The 26,202-nt window shown below is 41.3% G+C and overlaps 1 protein-coding gene across 2 annotated transcripts in view; it reads left to right on the forward strand.

The window, feature by feature from the left end:
* Positions 1–11,002: 11,002 nt before the first annotated feature.
* The window catches only part of nhsa (Nance-Horan syndrome a (congenital cataracts and dental anomalies)), a 95,119-nt gene continuing 79,919 nt past the window's right edge, over positions 11,003–26,202 (forward strand). The window contains exon 1 of one of the 2 annotated variants that reach the window (XM_033622109.2): positions 11,003–11,595. In XM_033622109.2, coding sequence (XP_033478000.2) covers positions 11,316–11,595 — 280 coding nt within the window. In that variant the 5' untranslated portion in view covers positions 11,003–11,315. The remainder of the gene's footprint in view (positions 11,596–26,202) is intronic. The other variant, XM_033622110.2, reaches the window with a different exon arrangement.

Below are 26,202 nucleotides of genomic sequence, written 5' to 3' on the forward strand. Positions count from 1 at the left end.
TTGCTTGTGATTACTTTATAATACATAGCTTAATAAAGAAGTTAATCATTTTTTAAAGTAACTGAAAGAAGCATTGTTACTGGTGTGTGAAGATATAACTTAAGGTTGCTCTGAGCTGCATGGATGTGGAAAACCTGCAAAACTCCTTCATAAATGTGTTTAAATTATGTTTCAACAAAAGAAAACAGCATTGAGATACCAAAGGCATTAATCATCTTCTCACTTCTAAGACTCAAAAGAAAGTGACATTGAAGTTTGGATGCATTAAGATGTATCAGAGGTTGTTATCATCAGTAAAAGAGATCAAACAGACTGCAGCCATGACCCTCTGGCTCTCACCAAGCAGCTGTGCTTTCTCCGACACAGACATAACAAGCAAGGGTCAAGCCGATCACCACTGATGGCTGTATTCCCAGACCCTCCGCCACTGCTGTCCAAAAATATCCACTGACACACTTGGCTCCCATTTAGACACCTCACACACTGATAGGCCTATTTCTCTCTCATTCGTGTTGCCTTCAAAATCCACTCTCACTCCCAAGTTGTCCAAGAAGCTGCTTTGATCGCAATCAAGGACTTTGATATTTATCCAGACATTTTTCTAACTCACTCACATGCTATCAACAACCTGGTTTTAGCTCTACCAGCTGCAGGGCTCCAGGGACGGCAGAGTCAGTGAGTGTGTTGGTCCATTTAACTACCGTAACGAAATAGCTCAACAGCTACTGCCATGAAATTTTGTGCAGACGTTCATGGTCCCCACACGATGAAACGACTTTGGTGATCCCCTGACTTTTTCTCTAGTGCCACCAGCAGGCCAAACTTTCCACTCATTCTGCGAAATATCACCACATCTAGTTGGGCACAGATGTTCATGGTCCCCAGATGATAAGTCCGCATGACTTTGATGATCCCCTGATTTACACTAGTGCCACCACGAGGTTGACGTGTGGGTTTTGAGTGACATTTGGATGAATCATGTGGGAACTATTTTCTTTTAATCAAACTACACCTGCTAAACTTATAACCACGCAGAAGGAAGCATGCATCTACTGCTAGCTCACCTAGCACCTCTAAGCTAGCTAACATTACATCTCAGCCAAGCCGATAATGTTTACATCTTGCATTGTCTTCAGCACAAGCCTCTGAGTAGATGCACGCTTCCCTCTGCGCAGTGGTGTGGTTGGCAGGTAGGGATGTCCATTTAGTTTAATTTTGCTCTTGATAGGCCAACATCAGTTAACTGGTAACTAACCAGATAAGACATGTTAGACAAGAGGCCTCTCTTTTTAGTCCAGCACATCATTGACTCAGTGAGCTTTACTGTTGCATTTCAAAGCGTCATCCAATTAGAGGTGGTGAAATTTTAATGTTTAGTGATGTAAATGTTTTTCATTTTATTTTATTTTGTGTTGGCTTTGCTGACAGACAGTCGGCTAGCCTTGTTAACGTGAAAACATGCCAACCATAGACTGTAAAAATAGTCTGTCTGCAACTTTTTAACGTAACATAACTTTTACCTACTTTAGTCTAGCACTAATGTTACCTTTACGTTACATTGCCAGAATGTCAAGTACATACTGCTTACATTGCTTAATTTTAGCTAACGTTAACGTGGTTAAGCTTTATATTTATATTCCAACCTCTCATAGACGCCCTTTGTTGAAAAGTACTATCTCCTTAAATTCTGTCTGTGTTTGGACTTCAGGGCTTGCCAGTTAGCGGCTAGATAGCGAGATGACTAGCTAAGCTAACAAGCCAGAAAAACAGCGATACATGCTAATTAGCGCTAACATTGAAATAACATGATACTAGAATGTCACTTAATGTTAAACGAGAGCACTGGTGTCTTGGATGGTCAGTTGGTACAATGATCTGCACAGCAAGCCTTATTATTCTTAAAAGTCTGACATTTGTACTAAAAAATCTCCGACAGCCTCCGGCCAGCCAGCTCCAGCACCTCGAAATACGGTAAGGAGGTCAAGTTAAGTGGCCGAGCTGACAGCATGTCAGTCAAAGTGGTCACGCCCTTAATTATGCAAAACTTAAGCCTTAATAACATTAAAATGGGATCATTCTAAAACAATTCACCCCCGTGCAGTTGTCATGAATGATGAAATAAGCCACAGAGACCAAAGCCATTTTTGTACAAGGCTGTAAACATGTTTTTGTTAGAAGTAAATTTGGGCATTTCAACATGGGGGTCTAAGGGCATTTGCTCTGTTTTGGACCTAGCCTCAAGTGACCAGTCAGTGAATTGCAGTTTTTGGCACTTCCACATTGGCTTGACTCCTCCATCCTGGAGGTTGCCATTTGATGCCAACAGCTCAACCTGCAGTCTCCACTGTTTTCTTTTACCGCTCTTTACTAAGCACCACCCGGTTTGGTGGCAGCTAACATTAGCTAGCTCGTGACGACGCTCAATCGGCGACTACCACTGGTATCACTGTCCCACTGGAAGAACATGTTGCTGTGCCCACCGTCCTGAAAGGGTTAGGGTCAAGCTTTCGGCCCAATAATTCAAAGAATTAAAAATCATTTACATCTGTCACAACTGTCTGTTTATAATCTTGAATAACTCTGTCTGCTTTCTTTGAGCACCACAAGCCGAGTGCCATCTAGTTCCATATATTCAAGAGAAGGCAGACATCTCTACGGCTGATATCTCCAACACTCTGTATCTCACACCTAAACAATCTAGACTAATAAATAGCACTACAGGTATGAAGAACAATAGATTTTTGATTTTTGGATGAACTGTCCCTTTAACATTAGCATGTTAGCATCGTCACAGCAAGAAAGTCAGAATGCTTGTGTTAGCATTAAGCTCAAAGTACTGTCTGCTTTGCCTCAGTACAGTCTCACAGAGCAGATATCAAGGCCTAGACTCTTATTACACACTACAAAGTTGATATATTCTGCATCACATTTTTCCTGGAATTACCAGCGTATAACTCATTTTAAGGACATGAAGCAAGACTAGATTGAGCCCAGCAAAGAACCAAAGACGAGTATGATCATGAATTTAAGTGGGTGATTGAAATCACAGGACATTTTTTTAAGAAAGAGCAAAATGAAACAGATTCTTAAAATCCAAAGAAAACAGTTGAGTGGCGTTTGAGCCTGTGTTAAGGCATTCTGGAATAATGCACTGCCCACATCTGAGAAAACGAATGGAGAAAATGAATGAACTGGAGTGAATGAGTTCAGTGTGGGAGACAGACGCAGGATGCCAGACGACAACAAGGCGCTCGTAGCTCCACTGTGCCATAACCGATATTTGGCACAATCCGGCATGTCAGCACCTGCTGCATCAACTTGGAGTATCTCCTCCTACACTGCAGGTTTTATTTCATCTTATACATCAGGAGGGGAGTGTGTGTATTCATTCGATCAGACAGCTTAGCAGGGAGCCATTCTTACTGCACTATAAATACCACTTAAAAGTGTTTGGTTTGCATTTCAAGATGACAGCTGCACGTGATGAGGAAACTATATGTGTCAGCCATGTGTTGCCTCTGTAAGTATACGCCTGCTTGATATAATTGACATCTAGCTATCTCATATAAAGTCAGCAACTGGATTATTATTATCTACATGGTTATTACTATTGATTTGTCTGACTGGAGACAGAGATATTTAGAGGTCTCAGACAGAAATAGAAAAAATCCTCAGTGACAGGATTGGGCCTCTGTAGATGTCACAGAAAGTACACTGTAATGACTGAATGTTTATTGGAATAAAGCAAAAACTAAAATGAAATGAACTGATGAAGACATGCAGAGTTCTTCTTCAAACTCAGTGTAAATACACTGCACATGTACGATGGCTTCTCCATAACTTGTATCACCCCCGGTGGCTTAAAGTCAAAGCTGACCCTTCTCACAACAAAGATTACCAGCTTTTGTCTGTTCAAGTTAGCCCCTTTGTTGCGGCACCATTACTCAAAGATGACGGCATACACCGTTTCTCTCGTCTCCCCTTTGTCCCCGGCCAGGCTTTGCAAAGGTTGCACTTCTGGTGTGGACATTAGTTAGGCCACAGGAAGGGCTTTTAGGCTGTCACCTCTGCCGATTCTGGCCCCGTCAGCTGGTGGGATTTAGTTAAACACTCATTCAGCAAATGTGAATGAAGCTCGGCCTAGGCTGTCAGGTCTGCGTACAGAGGTGAAAGGAAAGGTTAACCTAGACGAAAAATTATAAAGTAAAATAAGAATCTTCACAGTTTAATCGCAAAGTAAGAATGAATGAGTAAAGTATTAAGTCTTACAAGCTGCAAACACTGATACTATCTGGAATTATGTGTAGACCTAATGTTTATTTCAATCCTACTTAAATCTTTGTCAAAACCATGGATGCATTAATGAACAGGCCTACCAGGCACAGGTCCAGGGGCCCACAGTGTCAGGGGCCCCTCTGGCCTTAACCAGCAGAATGTCACTTAAATTAACACATGCAGACCAGGAAGAGATTTAAACACAAAGAGACTTAAGTACTTCGAAAAGAAGCAAAACAACCTGAAAGACGCTCAAAATGACAACAAAAAGGTTCAAGATATTACAAATTGACACAAATGACAGAGACACAAAGCCACCACAAAGATGCTCAAAATGACCACAAAGAGATGCAAAACAGCTGCAAAGAGACACAGAGAGTCTCAGAGACTATAAAAAGGGCAAAACAACCACAAAGGGATACAAACTACAAAGAGAATTAAAATAACGACAAAGAAACTTAAAACTACTGCAAAACGATGCAAAGCAACAACAAAGACAATCTGGACAACTACAAAGACAAACAAAACAACTACAGAGACTCAAAATAACTACAAAGAAACTTAAAATAACCACAAAAAGATGTAAAGCAATGACAAAGAAACTCACAATGACCACAAAGATGCACAAACCAACTACAAAGAGACACAAAACTACTACAAAGAGACACAAAACTACTACAAAGAGATGCAAATGACTACAAAGAGACACAAAACTACTACAAAGAGACACAAATGACTACAAAGAGACACAAAACTATAACAAAGGGATGCAAATGACTACAAAGAGACACAAAACCGCTACAGAGACACAAATGACTACAAAGAGACACAAAACTACTATAAAGAGATGCAAATGACTACAAAGAGACACAAAACTACCACAAAGAGATGCAAATGACTACAAAGAGACACAAAACTACTACAAAGAGATGCACATGACTACAAAGAGACGCAAAACTACTACAAAGAGATGCAAATGATTACAAAGAGACACTCTGAGACAATCTGCACAACTACAAAGACAAACAAAATTACTAGAGACTCAAAATAACTACAAAGAAACTTAAAATAACCACAAAAAGACGTAAAGCAATGACAAAGAAACTCACAATGACCACAAAGATGCACAAAACAACTACAAAGAGACACAAAACTACTACAAAGAGACACAAAACTATTACAAAGAGATGCAAATGACTACAAAGAGACACAAAACTACTACAAAGAGATGCAAATGACTACAAAGAGACACAAAACTACTACAAAGAGATGCAAATTACCACAAAGAGACACAAAACAACCACAAAGAGACACAAAACTACCACAGAGATTTAAAATGACCACAAAGAAACTCAAATGACTACAAAGAGACACAAACAACTACAAGGAGACACAAAACTACTACAAAGAGACGCAAATGACTACAAAGAGACTAAAAGTAACTACAAATAAACTTAAAATAACCACAAAAAAGACGTAAAGCAATGACAAAGAAACTCACAGTGACCACAAAGATGCACAAAACAACTACAAAGAGACACAAGATGACCTCAAAGAGACACAGAACAACTACAGAGACTCAAAATGACCACAAAGAGACACAAAACTACAGAGCGATGTGTAACAACTATAAAAACATGCAACAGCAACAACCACAACAACAAAAAGAGCCTATATAACTCTAAAGTCTGTGTTTCCTGACCACATGTAGGAGAGGTGGTGGGACCTTCTGCATGTCTTTGCCCAGGAGCCTGTTGTAAAAAATATTTTACTGGAGCTTTTGGGGAGAATCCTTTGCCAGCTGCCTGCTTGCTTTGTTTCTGAGCTACTTGGCTTTCCCTTCTTGGTCTTGAGATAATGTCACACAAAAAACCCAAGTGTGTTTTTTTTGTTTTGTTTTGTTTTTGAGGCAGAAAGAAGCTGACCTAAAAAAAAAACACGACCCGTCCCTCCTCCTCCATTTCCACCTATAATGCACCCACAATGCAGCCAAACCACCACAGTGTAACTAACAGGAGCAGTGTGGTGCTTGTTCAGGATACACTGCACGAGTTCTGTGTGATTATTTTACAATTTCAATAAATCTGCCCATTATGTTTGCTTTATTCAGTAAATTGTTCGGGCTACTAAACGTCAGAATATTATAAAAATGTCCATCACAGTTACCCAGAGCCTGAGGTCACTGCTGAAATGTTTTGTCTGACTAACAGTCCAAAAGGTTGAAAGAGGTAACTCTAAAGTTTTTTCCCCAACAGTCAAAATCACTGTAAGTGCTTCTGTCATTAAGACATATCAGGTTGAACACAGTGAAGCAGAAGGGCTTTTTAATCTCCACCTGAATATTTTCTCTAAAAAAGATGCCTGCAGTTGACTATAACACATTAACAGTGACTTATAAGCTATTCATACATACTCCAAATTCAAAGTAGATAACAAAATCACAGAAAACAAACATTTTACACGTTTTTCTAAGGATTTGTTGAGATGTGTTTAAAAAAGAGGTACAGTAAAACAATGGACTCACTGTGTGATTATGGGTGAAAATCAAATCAGCAAAGACAGAAATGTCCACTGCAGGGTCGCTGCCTTTTGGTAAAACATTAATAAATGCTCATTTAGACCTATTGATAATGTTGATGGGCGAATTTAGACTGTTACCTTCATTATAAGGCTCTGGTTGGCTATTTTGGGCTGTGGAGAGGACATGGAAGCTCCTGTTGGGTCGAATGAGGTGTCAATCAAAAAGTCAGAGTTCAGCCGCCATTTTGATATCTTGCTATCAATGTTTACATGATAACTGGAGATATTATGGACAATATGGGAGAAATTAGAACATCTGAAAAGATGCAACGTCAGTCTGTGGATATCTAAAGATGTAATAATATGTTTGGCACCATTTCACTGGATTTAGATCATCTGGACCTTTGGGAATGTATCAGGACCATTTTGTTGGAATATAATCGATGTGTGGATTATGATGAGGAAAAATAGGTGAGTTATAACTGTTTGTTTATTTTTTTCTGTTTGTCCAGCAGAAGCATTTATCGTACCTGCTGTGGTTGTATCTGGAAATGGTCTGCATCAGTTGAACTGCAAGGATCGTAGCTTTCTATTGACTTGTCATATCAGTAAACTATTTAAACACAGCAGTTGTTTAATGTCATAATTATCTAATAAAGCATAAGTGAGCCATCGGATTGTTACATGAGCAGATAAAATCCAAATACCCTATGATAATGGTACAATATGAGCACAGTCGTTTAAAATATTAAATGAAAGCATCAGTGTTGAAGTTTCTCAACCTTACACTCAAATGAATAGTATAATGGGGACTCTCTGACTGAGCGTGGTGAATTCTGTTGATGTGATGCTCTGAAGGAAAAGACGGCCTGACTGAGTGCAGCTTTACTGAGCGGGCTTTGCTCTCCCCCCGTGCTGCACCTCTCATAGCTCTGTTTGTGGTAGATTTGAACTTAATGAAACAGGACAGAGGAGGAGGAGCTAAACCGTGCATAATCTTATCAACGAGGCAGACATTTCTGTATTTGATGAGGTTTTCCCAAATAAGCAGGTTATATTTCTGGAGAACGACAATTATGAAAACTGAATGGCTTCTTGTCTGAAGTTTAAAGAAGCCATTCGATCTAATCACTTGAGCTGCAGTTAAAAGCAAGTTTTAAAAAAATGAAAATACACTTTGAGTCTCTCCTCGCTGACATGTCCAATGAACAATAACTACACAGAGGGTCTGTAATTAATGAGATTAACTATTTTTGAATAAATGCACGTCTTACACAGACCAGTGACAGTGCATTTTAGCATTCATTTACCCAGGAAAAGCCTCATTGAGATTAAAAAGCAATCAAAAAACAACATAAAACAGTTGCAGACAAAAAACAAACCACTAAAAAAGCTAGAACTATCACTTCTTGGTTGTGTACCTCTGTGAACCAGTCAAGTTGCAGTTACAGTTTACATCTATGTCCGTGAAAACATGAATGCTTCGCACACAGATGATCTCTACAATCGGCACAGTTTCAAGATTAGAGTCACCAAATCAGTGTCTGAGATATGACGTCAAATAATGGCCAGAAAAGTGTTTATGCAGAACATTATGATGTCACAGTGAAGTTGACCTTTGACCTTTTGGATATAAAATGTCATCACTTCATCAGTTTATCCTGTTAGACATTTGTGTGAAACTTTGAAACTGTGAAACATTTGTGAGGTCACAGTGACCTTTGACCTTCAACCACCAAAATCTAATCAGTTCATTCTTAAGTCCAAGTGAACGTTCGTGCCAAATTTTAATACCACAAGGTGTATGTATATTGCGTTTACAAGAATGAGAGAGACAAGGTCACAGTGACCTTGACCTTTGACCTATGACCACCATAATCAAATCAGTTCATTGTTGAGTCCAAGTGGACGTTTGCGCCAAATTTTTAGAAAATGATGCTGTGCCTAGTCTTAAATATGTGCTTAAATGATTTATTTTGTTTCACTGCATTATTATTGTTATTTATGTAGTTTTTTTATTTTAATAATTAGTATTTATTTTATATATAATGCCATATGTTCTAACTTCGCATATGTTTGTGTAACTTGTTAAATGTTAAATGTTTAAAATCAATAAACATATATTTACAACAAAAGAAATTCCCTCAAGGTTTTCTTGAGATATCACATTCACAAGGGGACGGACAGACGGATGGACAACCTAAAAAACATAATGCCTCCAGCCACGGCTCTCACCAGCAGAGGCATAAAAGCATCACAGCACATAAAGATGTCAGGTGGATCACACAGTCAAAGCATCTACAGTCTGATGCACCTTCCTCCGACTTCTTCAATCTATTTTTGAAAACACTGACAGAGACCAGCTCCCATGACCCAGATAAGTCTCCAGCAGATCCAAAGCCAGGAGCAGCACACCTAAAAGCCCTTTTTCCCAATTCAAGACAAATGCTGTGGTCAGATAGCGAGAGCAGATTTTGTAAATATGTCACAGAGCATAGACAGTGACTTCCGGCATTTTCAGATGGAATAATTTACATAAATAAGAGGGAAGCAAATTAAAGGTCCAGTGTGTAGCATTGAGGGGGGATATTGGCAAAAATGGAATGTAATATACGTATATTTTCCTTAGTGTTTAAACACTGTGTTTTCATTACCTTAGAATGAGCCATTTATATCTACACAGGAGGCGGGTCCTCGTCTATGATATCTGCCATGTTGTACCACCATGTATCTACAGTAGCCCACAATAGACAAAACAAACACTGACTCTAGACAGGGGGCATTCAAGTTTCCACGTCAGCCACTGTAGTTAGCAGCCCCTTGGCGACGAATAGCATCTGAAAAACAACTGCTGTTTTAATGGGAGACCACTTTATTTAGTGTTTTTACAGTTTAAGTCACTTGGTCTGTTTGTTTCAGAGAGGAGGAGACCTCTGCGAAAAAATCCGCTCCTGGTAAAAAACCTCCTTAACAAAAAACACTAAAAGAATTTTAACCAAGAGGAGTTTCAGCTGGTTGCAATCTGCAATCCTCACCACTAGATGTCACTAAATCCCCCTGAATCTCACACATTGCTCCTTTAAGAACTGTCTAGTCTACAATCAAGTTTTTACTCTCTCGATGCCAAAGCTGACATGTACCTCCCCAGAAATGTGACTGTGGTGACGCAGACCTCCTGTCTGTTTCTGTAAGCTGAAACCAGTTCCCTCAGTGGAAACAAAGCTTTTATTTACTTTTATTTCACAGATAAGAAACAATAAACTGCGAAGACAGTAAAGCCTCCACTAAAACAGCATTTTAAGTGTTGTGTGTGATTTATCCTTAAGGGATTTATCCTTCTGGATTTATCCAGGTTTCATATGAAAAGAGGAAATCTCCACTTGTCGCTAGGCTACTTTATACAATGTTAAATGCCATAGGCTGGCGCTAATAACGTTAGCATTTTGTATTTGTTTGGAAAACGTGTTAAGTATGACAGTTGTTTTGTCTGAATCTTGTGAGTTGTAATGGAGCCGAATTGTGTGCAGTTACCTTTGTTAAATGCTGCTGTTGTCCCTGGTTTTATATGAGACAGAGGAAAAGATCGGTAGTTGCTAGGCTAACTTATACAATGTAAAATGCCATAGGCTTGTGCTAATAATGTTAGCATGTTGTATTTGTGGGGAAAATGTGTCGAGATAAAGACAAGCGTTTGTCTGTCAATGCTGCGAGTTATAGTGAAGCTGATTTGTACACTTGTGTTTGAAACTGTCTCTATTAAGCCATGTTTAATGTGTGTTTATTGTGTGTTTTGAATCAACTAAACTTTACAGCACTTCACAGAAACCCTGCCGCTGACCAGTGTTTTGGAGGTGTAACTGCAGAGTGACACACACACACAACCGCACAAGTATAAATGCTCACAACGGTGTAGGCTACGTGCGTAGGGTCGACTCTGCACACAACTATAAATCCTGCTTTACTCTGATGTCACTGTATTTAATGCATGTATAGGTCCTGTTTGTGCATGTGTGTGTGTTTTGTGCCAGTGTGTATGTGGCAACAGAGTGGAAAAATTGAATTTCCCCTCAGGGATTAATAAAGTATATCTTCTTCTGCTTCATCTTTCCTGCTTTTGATGATAAACAAAATAGCCTTAACTATATTAGTGTGTGCAGTGTCCCTCCTGAAAGTGCTCAAGGACCATCACTACATTTTTCCTGAGGGCTGTGGAGCCAACATGTGAGGCAGTCCTGATCCAGTACAGCCTGAGACTCCGCTCCAGGTTTTAGTGCCGCCTGTTTTTTAAAAACCACCTCTACTTGGGAGCAGTGGAAAACACAGAGGCATTAGGGGCAGCAGATGACCCGGCGCTGCAGCCAGGAGCACAACAGTCCTCTCTAACAAATGAAAGGATGGGGGGCATCAGCAGCAGCAGCAGCTGAACTCAGAGAACCTGGATCAGGGGCCGAGGGGAGAGAACCGCTTCCTGCTCACTCTTGGGACACTTCTGTTGGATTTATTCCCCGGTCCACACCAACATGCCATTTGCCAAACGAGTCGTGGAACCTCAGTTACTGTGCAGGCATCAAATCCCAAACGAGGACGCTGTGCTTTTCGAGGATCTGGTCTCCATCAGTAATGTGGCTCTGTCCCGGACCCTGCGGCAGCTGTCGGACCTGGCCAAACATGCCTGTTCCATATTCCAGGAGCTGGAGACGGAGCTCACCTCCACTAACCTGCGGGTCCGAGGGCTGCAGAGCAAGATCAGCCAACTCCAGCAGGGCTGCTCCGAGCTGGACCCCAAACAGGAGGCAGTGCGTGAGTACCCCAAATATGATCTCTGATACGCTGGGGCTGGAGCCGCGTGCACACGAGCCGCGCGCTGCTCTGAGAGAAAGCGGCACGAGGAGGCATCATTTACACTTTTAGATCCAGGCTGAGTTTCCTCTGAAATAGTGACGAAGATAAAAATAAAGTTAGCGAAGTTTACCAGAAGTTGCGTAATGTTGAGTCACGACAGAAATAACAACATGCTGGTTTATAAACTCCCTCAAAGTCGCATTTAACTTAGTCTTTAGCTCCACCAGCACTCAGAAAGCCACTGTATTAACACAGGAACATGTTATTTCTTTAACATTTAAAGTTTATTTCACTTTTAATAAACCCCTTGTTATTTCTGTGCACTAAAGTTAGTCTGTTAGTTCATACTGGGAGACACGCGCTGCTGTTTTCATCTGTTCCCACGCTGAGGGGCGTGTGTCTGTGTCAGCCTGTCTGTCTGTCTGTCCACAGCTCGAGCTACAGACGCTCAGCTATTATATTGATATCTGATTGGTGTTGCTACAACATTGGGCTTTAACTCCTGCACTGACAGTACTGTTGGTTGTGGCTTTATGTAGCTATAGTTAAAGGTAACTTTGTGAACCGGGCCCGGAGGGAAGAAGTTGACCTGAGGAGTTTTGGCATCAAAAATAAATTTGGCAATATTTTGCTAAAAAATAAACACAGGCATTGTTCTTTAATTTTGTATTGAATGGTTTCTTTTTTCTTCTTTTTTTAAAAAAAACTTCAATTCAATTTTTACTTTATTTTATTTTTTATTATTTATTTAGTGTGTTTCCCATTATTATATTCAGGTTTTCTTTTTCTTCATTTTTTAAAATTACTTTTTCATGTCTTTTCAGATTCAGAGTCAATTTGTGCTTTTTTTTTTAAAATTTTTATTTCTTTATTTTTTTCTTATTATATTTATTTATTTATTTATTTACAGGGGTAAAGAGTAGGAGGAGAGGGGCAAGGTGAACATGATTTTACATTTACATTTCAACTGACACTACAGAAAAGTTTGTCGTTGTAAAACACATCAGCCAGTGTTTTCTTTTTCAATCCCAAATTTTATTTTTGATGCAAAGACTTGAAGTGTTTCTTCCTCTAATTTAATCAAAATGTTGACTTTCTTCGTTTGATTTAAACACATTGGTGTGTGTCAGTGTGTTCTTATCTGAAAGGGTGACAGATGATACAGATATTAGCATGAACTTTTCTGGGCACTGATATCTTATGAGCAGTGGTGGAATGTAACATTTGGTCTACTCAGGTACTGTACTTAGTACAATTATGAGGTACTTAACTTGAGCAATGGCATTTTTCTGCTGCTTTTTACTCATACTTGACTACACTTATTTCAAACTGTTAGCGCTAGTTACTTTGCAGACATGGATTGTTTAGCTGTCAACCATTAACGTAAACTGATCGCCAGCTAATTTTATGAACAGTTAATTGCTTTAAATCATTTTTTAAAGAAAAGAAGGTCACACACATTCCAACTTCTTACATTTGAATGTTTTCTGGTTTGTTTACTCCTCCATGTCCAACTGTTTGGGTCGTGGACCAAACAAGACTTTGAAGACGTCGTCTTAGCCTTTTGGAAACAGTGATTGTCATTTTTCACCATCTTCTGACATTTTACAGTCCAATCGATTAATTAATTTATTATTATTACAGATTAAGATAACATGAGACTTTATCACAAACTACTCATCAGTATATAAAGTCATTTAAATCAGCTCAACTTTAGCAGCTACAACATTAAATTAAGTGTAGTGTATGAATAAGTAAGTATAGTCCGATGATTGAATATAACCTGCATTAGTCTGAAATGTGCCATTCTGCATAATTAGTACTTTTATTACTGAAGTCTACTCCTACTATAGCATACTATGATACTTATGTACTTTTACTGAAGTAACATTTTAAATGCAGAACTTTTACTTGTAACAGAGTATTTCTACACTCTGGGGCCACTTTTACTCGGGTAAAAGTTTTGAGTACTTGTTCCACGACTGCTGTTGAACTCAGATGTTTCAACTTGAACACGACACTCTGCTGTTTCACAGCTGTCCTGCTTCATGTGTTAAACTTTGCTTGACCACCACTGAGAACCCTGATAACACAGCATGTGGCCATCGCCTGGCTCTTTTTAGTCTGTGTCCCCCACCTGAGTGACTCGGGGGCAGGAGGGAGGTGAGGTGACAGTAGTGTGTGAGTATTTATGTATAAACCCACTCTGCAGGAAGCACTTAGGAGACCTGTGTGTCCCCCCCCCCCCCCATCAGGATTGTCCACCCCGGAACCGCTCCTCCAGCTCAGACATACCCCAGTGGATTTACCCAGCTTTAGTTTAGGTTCAACAAGTCCATGCATGTTCCCCAGACCCTGCTTCCTGTGGTCTGTGAATGGGTTAGTTTGCCTGCAGGTATTTATCTGCTGCCTGCTGCAACAAAAAAAAACAGACCTGACCCCTCTTAAGCCTGATTCAAACTTCAAGATGTCTGCAGAGATTTTTTTCTGCCAGTGTTTGTAGCCCTTGTTTGTGGCAAAATTTGCTGACTAGTTGTCCTTCCCCTTCACACACACACTCACAAACAGCTGACCATTTGCAGTATGTCTATAAAGCCCTAGACTCATCGTGGTTATATGTAGATGTTGTAAGTCGAAGGCAACTGGATTCAGCCCACTGTCTGCTCATGGAGGCAGTTTGAGTCTGATCTAAAGAGGCTCCATCAGTTCAGATTTGGCAGTGCGCTCCTCTCTGATCTGGAATGCTGCACATTGTGTTAATGAGTGATTAAAAGTGGCACTTTATGAGTTTATCATAGTTTTCCTTTGAGTCCAGCGCTCTGTGTGTAAATTAATCAGGGAAGCTGCTTTGATAAAACCAACTCGGAGAATCGGTGATAAAAAGCAGTGTTGTAATTAGAGCCATATTATTGTGAATGAAGCACTGACAGCTCAGTTTGTATGAAGCTGACACCCACAATAAAGTCAAATGATTTACTGTGTGATTCAGCCCACGTCTGCAGGGTGGAGCGTCGGGATGAGATGATTGAATCCCTTCGTGCTACATGTTGTACGGAATGTTTTGCGTGCTAGGTTCACCACATAACCCCCTTCTGCCTGGAAAAGCCTAATTACTCTTAATTGTGCTCTTCATATTAATGTGTGTCAGGGGCAGCCTTAAACAACAGAGCCCTCCCTCATCTGAATGACAATTAGTGTAAATGGAGCAGTTGAAGGCACTGGCAGCTCAGGAGGTGGGGGTGGGCTTTTTATGATGTGGCTGTGACTTGTCTCTGCTGAAGGACACAGCTGCAGATTCATTCGCCATGTAGAGAAAAGGAGTGTGACATGAGTAGTGAGCAACGTGAAGCATTGTGGGATTGTAAGACATGGAAGCTACTGTAGGTGCCAAGTGCTAGTGGACAACATGGTGGAGTCTGTGCTTTATCCAGCCTGAAAACACGGCGCAGTGGTAAAAGTTTGCTTCATAATCAACTGTCTTAACTGTTCTCATGACCAGCATGGAAAACTAATCCCTAATGGAGTGTGATTTTTTAGTTTTCTAGTTTACAGTGCTCACTCCACTTGACCACTGGAGCTGAGAATCACCCATGGCTTGGGTGGAGGTTCATTAAGGCATTGAGAGTGCAAAAACAAAGACATAAATAACACTGACATAAGTATAAAATTAATGATAAAAAAAAAACAATCAAAATAGCCTTCATGTTTACAGCTAGCGTTAATCACCAGGACGGAAAGTTCAAAAGCACACTTATTAAGCCCCTTTCCTACTGCACATAGAGCTACATCGTAGGCAACTGGACTCGCTTGAGTTTCTCATAGACGTTTCACCTCACATCCAAGCCTCTTCTCCAGTTCTAAAGAACCCTCTTGGATGAGAGGTGAATTCAAGAAACTCAAGCATACGATGTAGCACTTAAGATTACCATGACCTGGATGACAGAATCTTCACCAACATCTGCTTTTGTGTGTAATGGAAAAGGTTACAGTCCGAATTCAGACGCAGGTCAAATTACTCTGCAGTAGTCACAGGTATTTATCAGTTCCGATTGGCATAGATGGAAATAGAACAGCTGGGTAACGCACCAGTATCAGCCCCTTTTACTGCAGATATGCAACGAGACACTACCACAAAATACCCTCCATCTCCGCCCAAGCAGAGCTCCAACATCACACCAAATAAGTCTGCAATGAGTTTGAAAGATAGACTGAACAAGTAGGAGATATATAAAAGTAACCACTTCAACATTCCCTCATGCTGCTTTCTGCTGTTTACTAACCTGTTCTGTGATGTCAAACATGACACACCAGTTAAAAAAAGACAGAAAGGCATACTCATGTACTGCATAGCTGTGTGCATGGCTTAGTCTACTGGCAGTGGTATCTATAGCCTGTTTTTGTGGGGTACTGTGTTTAAAAAACCTGTGTACGTACGTTAATTTTGGTGGAAAAGGGGTTTTAGCAATGAACTCGATGTTAACGAAAATGTGACTTAAGTGAAAGACAAACTGTAATGACTAAGTGTATTGGAAAAATATGTTTTCTTGAGGTTAAAGTGGCGACACAGAAGATGTGTGTGTGTTCAGCGGTGATTCGGTTACCTACTTGTGTGCGAAAGATGATTTCCTGGTCGTTGACACTGAAAATCTGCAGGTCATACACCCAACCATTTGTCAGCTAAAGTTTCCAGACTGCTTGACTGTGTAAAAGTTAACACCACACACAAGGGAGGAAAACAAGTCTGGAAACATTACAGTTTGTAGCTAGCTGAGATCGCTTGACCAAGTCCTGCTCCTTTGCTTCCTTGCTCAGCTTCTCTTGGTAGGGTCTCTTGCGCTTGTTCTTCAACTGGTCCAATCTTGTTTTTTGTCTCTTGGGAAGAAGCATGTGAAGCAAGTATGGCAGGTACTTCCCAGAATGCAGTGCACAGTTGTCTGTTCTCTATATGCAGAATCAGATATTGACCCTTTGGTATCACAAGTTCTGGCACATGAAAGTTTGGAAGTTTATGTGGTGCTGCATCTGACAAAAACTGTTGTTGTGCAATATTGTTTTCCGATTCCCTCAGTGGTGATGTTTGTATGCAGGTATATTTTTAAAAGCTTGGCGTGATGCTGACACATTTAGGTCAAATGACTTGCTGGAAGTGCAGTGTTTCTCTTTCACTCTTGCTCCATCTCATATCCAGGCTTTTATTCTCTATCAACAACACCAGCTGTACAAGAGCTGTACTTAGTACGGCAGCAGGTCCATATATAGACGCTTAAGTGATGCTTCTACTGTCCATGGTTGATTGGCGTTTCTATTTATACAGTGAGTCCAACTAAACAATACCAGAGATCCTTTAAGACGAACAGTACACACTTTAAAATGGTTCTGTAAAGATGAAAAATAAGATGAAGTCTCTGTTTGGTGATCTATTCCTCCAAATCCACTCTTTCCTTCTCGTCGTCTGACTCTTATCCTCTGCCTCACACACACGCTTAAACACACTCATACACACCAGGAGCCTGGCATGTATCCCTCAGCTCTGTGTTTGGACAGCTCTCCTGTGACACCCCATCAATGTCTGCGTTTGACTACCATCAGAGCTCCTCAGCCAGCCCGGGCTCTGTAGTGCAGTCCCATGTTAGAGCACTCTGCTGGGTTTTAAGTTACACGAGCTCAGTGTGGAGGGGGAGCTGTAATACTTGTGGTGGCAAGTGGCCCTCTGGCTTTTCTGGTCCAAAAGCACATGGCTGGCAGTTTCCCACATTCCTCGTACAGGCCGCTCCACAGACCGTCTCACATTGCCAAATAGAGGAAAGTAGTAGTCTCACAGATCCACTGAGTGAGTCAAAGAAACTTTAAACGCCGCAGCACACAAGATGCCTCACATTTCCCGTTAAATCCATCATGCATTAGCGTTGCAAACTGTGTGCGCAGTCTTACATGGTAATCTTGTGACTTTAAAGTATTACGTTGGGAGTGATAATGTTGTTGGTTGTAGCATTAGAACATAAACCTTCAGTATAATTTATTGACAATAAAAAGGTTTGCACCAAGAAAAATGTTTGGAAATAATCCCACACAAAAAACAGCAGGGGTCAACGTCAGAATAACTTTGACATGTGATCAGAATCCACAGTTCCCTCACACGTTCTGAAATGACACATGAATTCACCAGCTGACAATTAAGTGTGCTTCAAAATTCTAGTAGTACATTTGTAACTGTCGGGAGCAGTCAGCCTCAGTGTTTGAACTCAAAGAAATCAGCTCGTACACTAAGTACCCTGCCTGACAGATACTACATGTTATGCAACATTTTAGAAAAGACAAGAGCCTGCAGCAGTTACAATTAATCACGACTCTGCTTAAAGGTGCTTTAGGCTTTTCACTGTGCTACTTTTCCGCCTGCTTAAACAACCCCTTAAGACTGAGCACCATGTATTTATGCTCTGCCGTTGCCGTCCTCTCTGTTTCTTGATTTTACTCCAGCGCTGTTCCTCCTCTTCACCGCTGTGACGTTCATGCAGCTCTGTGATCCTCGCGGCCTTGGATGAAAGTCTCTGTGGACGGTTGTAGCACATCATCTACGCTACTATAAACTCCACCATAAAACAGCTTAGACCAGGGAACCACATTAGCCAGCTGACAGTGCTTCTCTGCTGCATTTCATTGACCCAGTCCCGCCATTACTGGGGCTTTGATTTACTAAGTGAGGCTGCAAAAGAGATTCAATGCACACTCCATCCAAGGTCAATAGCAGTCAGTGTGAGGCCAGAGATATATTTGCCTTTTAACCATGCGCTTGCAGAGACAACTGGCTGTGTCGTGAACAGCATTGCTCACATACTTGTTATACTACAGGTGTTACTGGAGGTTCAACTCGAGGGCAAACCAGAGAACTCAGACTGTGTAGTACTTCAGGCTTTGCATGATGTAAACAATCATAACAGCGACGCTCGAGGAACATCTGTGACGATATTGTTAAGTCTGAAATAATGGTGCTATAGTAGATTGTGTGCATCAAGCATGTCGGGACAGTGGCGAGTTACTTTTTACTTTTAGTTGGTACTGCAGCTGCCCTTAGAAAGCACGTACTGTTGCATGCTGTATGCACACAGTTGGGACGTACCACTTCCTCTTAACATTACGCCCTAAACGTCGACCCACTTGCTTTTATATCCATTACTGTGGAGATAAAACAAAATGCCACATGCTGGCTTTCATACTGCAAAAACAGACCGGATGTAGTAGAACATCCTGGTATTTTTGGCACACTGCATTTGACATATGCACAGCAAGTTTCTCTCCTTTTGCCAACACTGCCCCTACAGCTCATGTGCAGTCATTGTGTCTTGCAGACATGTCACATGAATGTCTGAGGACATAATGCAGGAATGAAAATATTTTGTCAGAGATTGAAATCACATTTTATCAACAGTGTCCGCTAGTGACTCCATTTTTATATATCAAGTAGCTCAGGTAAAGGTATATGTGACATTTCAGCATTTAAATGTTATGTATTTTGTTGAGTTGTGTACTCACATTAACCCAAATCTTTTCAGCCATGTTCAAACCCAGAGCGATTTATAATTTTATTTAAGGTGACACTGCTTTCATTTGGTCACCTGTCAGTGGAAACTGGGAAACAGGAAAACACCAGATGATACGTCAGAGAGAGAGGAAGAAGTGGGCGAGCTATTGTTATGTTAGCTAAGGTTACTTGTGGCTATTTGATTATTAGAAAGAATTAATGTAACGTAAATAATCAAGACTAAAGGTAACACATCCTTGGAACCCATCGGCTGTATTCGGTGTCTGACTTCCGGCAGACGGCGATACAGCCTCTGGGGACAGACCCCTGATTTTTTGGCATTCTGGTTTGATTTGGGCGGAGGAGGCGAATTTCCGTTTCTGACTTTTGTTTATATATAAGTAAATATGCTGAACCATTGCGATGGATTCAGAGTTTGCTGTGACGGCAATTATGTTCCGCCTTGTTAGTTCACTGCACGTTTAACCTGGCAACAACTGCAGCCGGATCAAACGTGATTGGTCAATATCACGCGGACTACAAACAGCCTACAACCGGAAACCAGGACTCTTCTGCTCTTCTTCCGGAGGCAAGATCTCTGGGGTTTGCCTACAGACTCTACATTCACTGAATGTAGTGTCTGTATATAGAGACTAAAGGTAACATTAAGAAAACTTAAATACATTACCCCCTTCAAGAACATGATTTCTACCTGAGGCACGTCAGATTGATTGACACTGAAGACAACAACCCCCATGATACCATGCTGCTTTACGACATTATTGAAGTCCGTCTTTTGTCTCTTTGTGATCAGTCTGTCCCCTCTCTGAATTCAGAGGTTTTTGCGGATCCCTTATCGCAGTGCAGGCAGAACTCTTCATGAGTTTTACTTTTCCCTCTGCAGCAGAGTCAATCAGATCAGTGCATTAGAGGAGCAACTGCTGCAGAGGCCAGTGAAAACAAACTCAGTTTTGCTGGTAAGACCTGGCGCTGGACTGCAACAAAGCCGGTTTCATCTTAAGTTGATTGAAAAAATGATCGACAACACTAAAATATGACTTAATGAATGGTTAAGTCACACTGTGACTGCGCTTGATGCTCTGCTGCTTTGTGCAACGCTCTTTCATGAGAGAGAAAGAAGGAGAAAAACACTTCCAAAAAAAATCTAAATGAGGCGGCAAATGCTGATATGGTGGCGGTGCGCCATAAATAAATAACTGTGTGGGAAACCCTGGACTTAATGCCACAGGCCTCAATCTCTCTCCATAAAGAGAACAAAGACTTTAAGTCATTCACACAAAGAAAAGAATTACATCGGTGGATCTTGGATCACATTTTAGAGCAGGGATTGAAAGCCCTGACTCCTCTTTTTTCTCTTTCATTATGAGAACTGTAAGCATATTTCTGCAGGTCCAGACAACCTGCCGTTGATATACTACCCCTGCTAATTATAGAGCACATTTCAAAGACTTGCTCATTTATTCCTGCACCTTTCCCCTCCTCCCAGACAGACACTGCAAAGGCCTAGACTGCCATGAAGCTATGGCCTGTTGTTTTCATTCAGCTGTCTTATAGCTGATGTCATTCATTCTTACTGTCATTTCTTTGTACTTCCTCATGGCTTATGTTCAGCACTCTGACTTTGCACTTTTGGGACCAAAAAGTACCAAACCGTGAACAAACCGACGGCTTTGTTCAGTTCCTACAGTGTAACTTGATAATGTGGTATAAACATGGTATTGTCAGCAAATTATTTTTACACCAGATTGGTTTGACATTGAAATGAGAAGTGCGGTCTCTGCACCGAGTTGAACTGAAGGTTTCCCCCCTCACTCCTTTACCCATGTGTGCGTCCCAGCACCTCAGCCCCCGGTGGGTCGGTCGGCCTGTGATTGAAGTGGTTTCTGCTCTGTCAAGTCAAGCATTCCAAAAAGCCAGTGACCAGGAAACCGCAGTGCTCGCTTGCACTTTGCACCCCACACATGCTCCCTAAATTGGCCTGGATGGCGGGTGTGATTAGGGGAGATGGGGGAGAAACTGGAGTCGAGGGGTCGAGGCTGTGTTTGTTTATCAGAGGAGACGTTTTGTTAAAATTAAGGTTTTTCATTGCTCTGCGTGAGGGAAACGTGTGAGTGATTACACTTTGCATTCCTGTGGCGGGACCCTCCATGAGAGCAAGTGCTTCTAAGTGTGGGCATCCACACTCTCACCTAAAATCCCTCTGCTGGTCCTCTGTATATTTTCAGGTGTGTAGACGCTTGTGTTAAGTGTGTTAAGGCCTCTCCACTGGAATGTATGCGTGTTTTTGTAACGTCAGGTTCCTCCGGAGGAAGTTAAGCCTCAGTTTGTTGTTGGCAAGAGTGGATTATTTTTCCTGCTGCAGAAACTGGGGGCCATGATAAGCTATCTGAGCTACCTCTGTGTCCTGAGGTGTCTCTTATACACACACTCAAACTTATTCAATAACATTCCCCAGCAGTCATTACTCTTTATGGAGTTGTGAGTGTGGGGCTGCGGCACCGGCAGGACAATTCAACCCTGTCCTGAAGAGGAGGTGGGGGGCAAAGTCGTTTACCCCCTGACCTCAAAAGCCTGCTGACCTCCGCACCCCCCTCCCCTCTACACACCCCTTCACAACACAAAAGAGCAAACACAGCCGCCTCCATCTTGCTTATCACTCGGCCTCTAAAGACTTGACCGGCCAATTAGAGTGGATTTAAGGTTTGACATGATACTGAATAGCCACAGGTCAGCAGACCGGCAAAACCCAGACCAGAGCTGGGGCCGATTAAACTGTCAGAGGCGACTCAATAACTTAAACAAAGTCTTCGGTACAGGTTGTCACTCATGGCTGGAGAAGAGCTGAGCCATGAACAGCCCCATGGCTAGTTTTAGATGTTTCTCCATCCTTCATTGCCTCTAAATCACCCGTTGAGCTGCAACAACATAAACTTGCATTAGACTTTCTAGTTGTTCGTCAATTTGACAGACAGTCGTAAAAATTGTGTCATAATGTATTTATTACCTGTCATTTTAATTTTGAAGACATGTTGAATAGCATTTAATCTTCATTTGTTAATTTAACTTTTGTGATAAGTAATATACAGAGCTACTGGAGCACACCTATGATGCAAGCACATGTGTGCACAGGCATGGTTATGTAACCACTGATGCTACAGTGCCAGGTTTACATATATTACTTAACTGTAACTAGAAAATGAAAGGATGTTTTGCTGCCTCTAGCAGCAGCTATAGACTGAGAACAATATAGATTAAGTCACTGTGCTGCTCAAATGTTACTGCAGACAGCTACAGGCAACTTTTAAGGTGGAATGTAGTCTTGCATGTTACTTAGTGCATGAGTTGATGTCACTAATCAGTCAATGCACCTTAAATGTCAGTGACAACTTTGACCATTTCTTGGTTTTTATCGCCTTTCTTACGTGGCGTATGTTTTCGTGATGATTAAATCTTCAAGAGCATAATACAATGACTATGATTTCAATCTGATTATGTGAACTGCGAATAATATATTTCCTAACTTGGAGAAACAAAGTGACAGAGGTTTGAGGTTTTCTCTGGCAGCACTACAGCACCTATGTGGGGCATGGAGAGAAAAGATGAAAAAAAAAATCAGCACCAATCATGCAAATATGTATATATATATTTGCAATGCTATATAGAGTTATAGCTGACCAGTGCGATGGCTAAAGCCAGCTAGACCAGCGGTTCCCAACTGGTCCAGGCCCAACCCTTATATACTCTTTTACTTTGTAATCACTGAACATTTGAACTACACATAAACAACTTTGAGTCACATATAAGGCTTCAGTGCTGGATGTCTTTAACAGTTATCATGACCTCACAATTCTGCTCTGCAAAGCAGTGTTTTTGTACCTGAAATTGTGAGTACTGCTTGTAATTTCAGACTAAGATCAGTGTGACCTCCCCTCTGTTTATACAGGAGAGATATTCTCTGTTCTTGGCTCTACAACATCTGCTCAGCCGTCTGCCTGCACCCACATATAGCTGTTATTCTTCACACTGTAGCTGAGACGACAAGATTTTGCCCAAAAATCAAATAAATACACATCAGACTTGGAGTTAAACTAAGTTTACTGTAGCATGCAGTTTACAGCACCTCACCACATTCTTCTCCGTGGCAACCTGGAGAAATATTGACAGGTTACAGCACCATAAAACATTTGTCGGCTGGTCTTTGTCTTGCCGCCAGTAGCCAGAAGCGTTTCAGGCCACCTGCGTGGATTTCCACTCTCAACTGAGGCTGTCTTTAAATGATATGATCTCCCGCTCTGCCTTTGTGCTGCTCCACAGGCCACCACCGTCACAAAGACAGACTTAAGTGTTACGCAATGGAATTATTCTTACAGAAATGTTAAGACACATCTCAGGATCTCTGCAGAGAGGAGAAGATGGAAAGCAAAATTCTTATGAACTCTACTTTCCTTCCTTCGTGTGAATTGTGGCTCGTTATCTGGTGAGACAGATTAGTAGGAAGTGAGATAAAGGATCTGAGACACAGAGTGAATCACTGCTGTATAAAAAGAACGTTATATATTAAGTAAAACCTCCCAGGCTCTTCCACCAATAGGAACTTACTTGTTGCTGATGTATGTATGCACGTCAACATTTTATAATGGACACTTTTAAAAGATACTCTGACCTGATGTTAAGACAGACCTAAGGTGTAACCATGCTGGGTGGTGGGAAAAGTTGAGTTAAAAATGACTCTGTATTCTAACAGGAAGGAAACACATGTGAACTTGTAGTCTTTGCCATGCAGGTGTTTAGACTGGGATTTGACTGGAATGTGAACTCCCCTCACCTCGCCTCTGTGTACGAGCCAGCGGATCAGCCAGGTTGATTCTTCAAAGTTGAAAGAGCCTTTTCATCACTTGTCCCACCATCGCACAAGTGATGCAAAAAAAGAAAGCACCTGTGGATATGAGGGTGTGTGTGTAAACGCTGGGCTCATCAGTTCAGGCTTAAACAGTTCTCTTCACACGTAAAAGCTTCTGGGGTCAGGTTTTCTTTATCAGTGTGGTGGGACGGTTTGAGTGATCTCATCCAGGCACAAAGAGATAACATTAAACAGGTAATATTTAAAGCAACCTCGCAGCGACTACTACAAGTTTAGAGTTTTGGTACTGATATTTAAAGGAACAGTTGCAACGTTTGCGGAAATTCACTTAAAGGCTTTTTTCTTAAAAATTAGATGAGAGGAACACCACTCTCAAATCTGTCTGTTATATATGAAGCTACAGGGACCGTAACTTTAGCTTAGCATAAAGACTGGAAACAGCTCACATTGACCAAAGTGCTTTCCAAAAAAACGCATACACTAGAGGCAATATAACTGCCAGGTACACAGTTCATACATTCACAGACACGCATCAGGGAACGCCACATCAGGGGGACTCGAGCGCTAATGAGTAAAAGTAGGTTTTGAGCCTGGACTTAAAGACTCGTATAAATGGGACCTCAGTAGGAGGGGGTGGATCTGATTAGGAGGGGGATGCTGTTCCTCAGTTTGGGGGCAGATAAAGCAAAGGCACAATCACCCCTGAGCTTGAGTCTGGAGCGTGGGACAGCCAGGAGCCCCAGGTCAGCAGAGGTCTGCGATGAAGCAACACAACACGACACCCAGCAAAGGGCCGCAGGCTGGAGTCGAACAGGCAGCCGCTGCACAGTTTTTTTTCTGCAACTAAGCGACCAATGAAATCTTGCTGACTAACTACTAACTTTGTGGTCGACTAATGTTTGGTCGACTGTTGGGGGGGCAGCCCTAGAAAATGGCTTTTGCATTACATTTCAATATCTGCTTAAATTCTCATATAAATGCACACATAGCTGTATTATTTAGTCAAAGAAAACTTTATTGCAATTTGCAGTATTATATTTGGTGGTATGGCTCTGTTCTGGGGCCTCTTGCCTTTCCTCAGGCCTCAGGTCACGCACCTACGTAGAAAGCCTTAAGGCCGAGAGAGCAAACCTCCCTGCCCTTCCATGTGCCTACATGGGAAGCCTAAGGCAGAGAGAGTGATAAGGCATTATGACTGTGATGAAAAATAAGTAGTATAACAATAAAACACAGTATATTTCGATAGGCCTATTCAATTGTTCAAATCAAGCAACACGTCAGTTTTTAATACTCCTGGCAGAGTTAAATGAAATAACATCTTTGTCTTAGACATTTGACAGTAATGTCTTATCACAATAGGCCTAATGAAATAAATAAACCTCACTGAGGTTTACCCTTTATGACCTTAACAGTTATTCAAATCCCTCACACTGACAATTCACCACAATTTTTTGTCCTTGATCTCGGTTAGGGGAATGTAACGTCCATATTTCCAGGAAAGCAAGCTTTAATTTCCTGAGCTGTTGGTCACTGTGTGCAGTGACAATCTAATGCTGACTGACTGACTGAATGACTGAATGACTCATGCCATTTATGTTGTTGTCATAAGGTTGGGTGAGTGATGTGTTGGTCAACGGGTGGTTTGTGATGTTCTGAGTAAGGTTAGGTTATTAATAATTTACAGGAACTTTACCTGCAATAGTCCCACTTTCCACCTTCTCTTTACCTGCCTCTTTGTCACTCTCTGTCTCTCTCTCACACACACACACACACACACACACACACACACACAAGACATTGGGAGTGCTGCTCACTTGAGCAAGAACCAGACAGGCGATCCACACACTGTATTAAAAGCTCCCAGTTGTTTTAATTGTGCAACATTGCACAATTTAATAAGCTTTTAATACAGTGTGTGGATCTCCTGTCTGGTTCTTGCTTTAGTTTGATTTCATCGATGCGCGCCCTCTGCCATGCTGGTGTCGCTCACTTGACCAGTGCATCACTATGAGTGTTGTTAGAACATAAAAATCTGGGGAATAGGCTGCGTGTTTCTGCTATGATAAAGACAAAAGTAACGAGTAACAAGCCAATTTAAATTTCAGTAATTGTAGCTGCTTCCTGTTTCCAGTCTTCATGCTAAGCTAATGCACCCACTGGCATG

The sequence above is a fragment of the Epinephelus lanceolatus genome, chromosome 6 (genome assembly GCF_041903045.1).
Source record: "Epinephelus lanceolatus isolate andai-2023 chromosome 6, ASM4190304v1, whole genome shotgun sequence".
Taxonomy (NCBI): Eukaryota; Metazoa; Chordata; class Actinopteri; order Perciformes; family Serranidae; genus Epinephelus; species Epinephelus lanceolatus.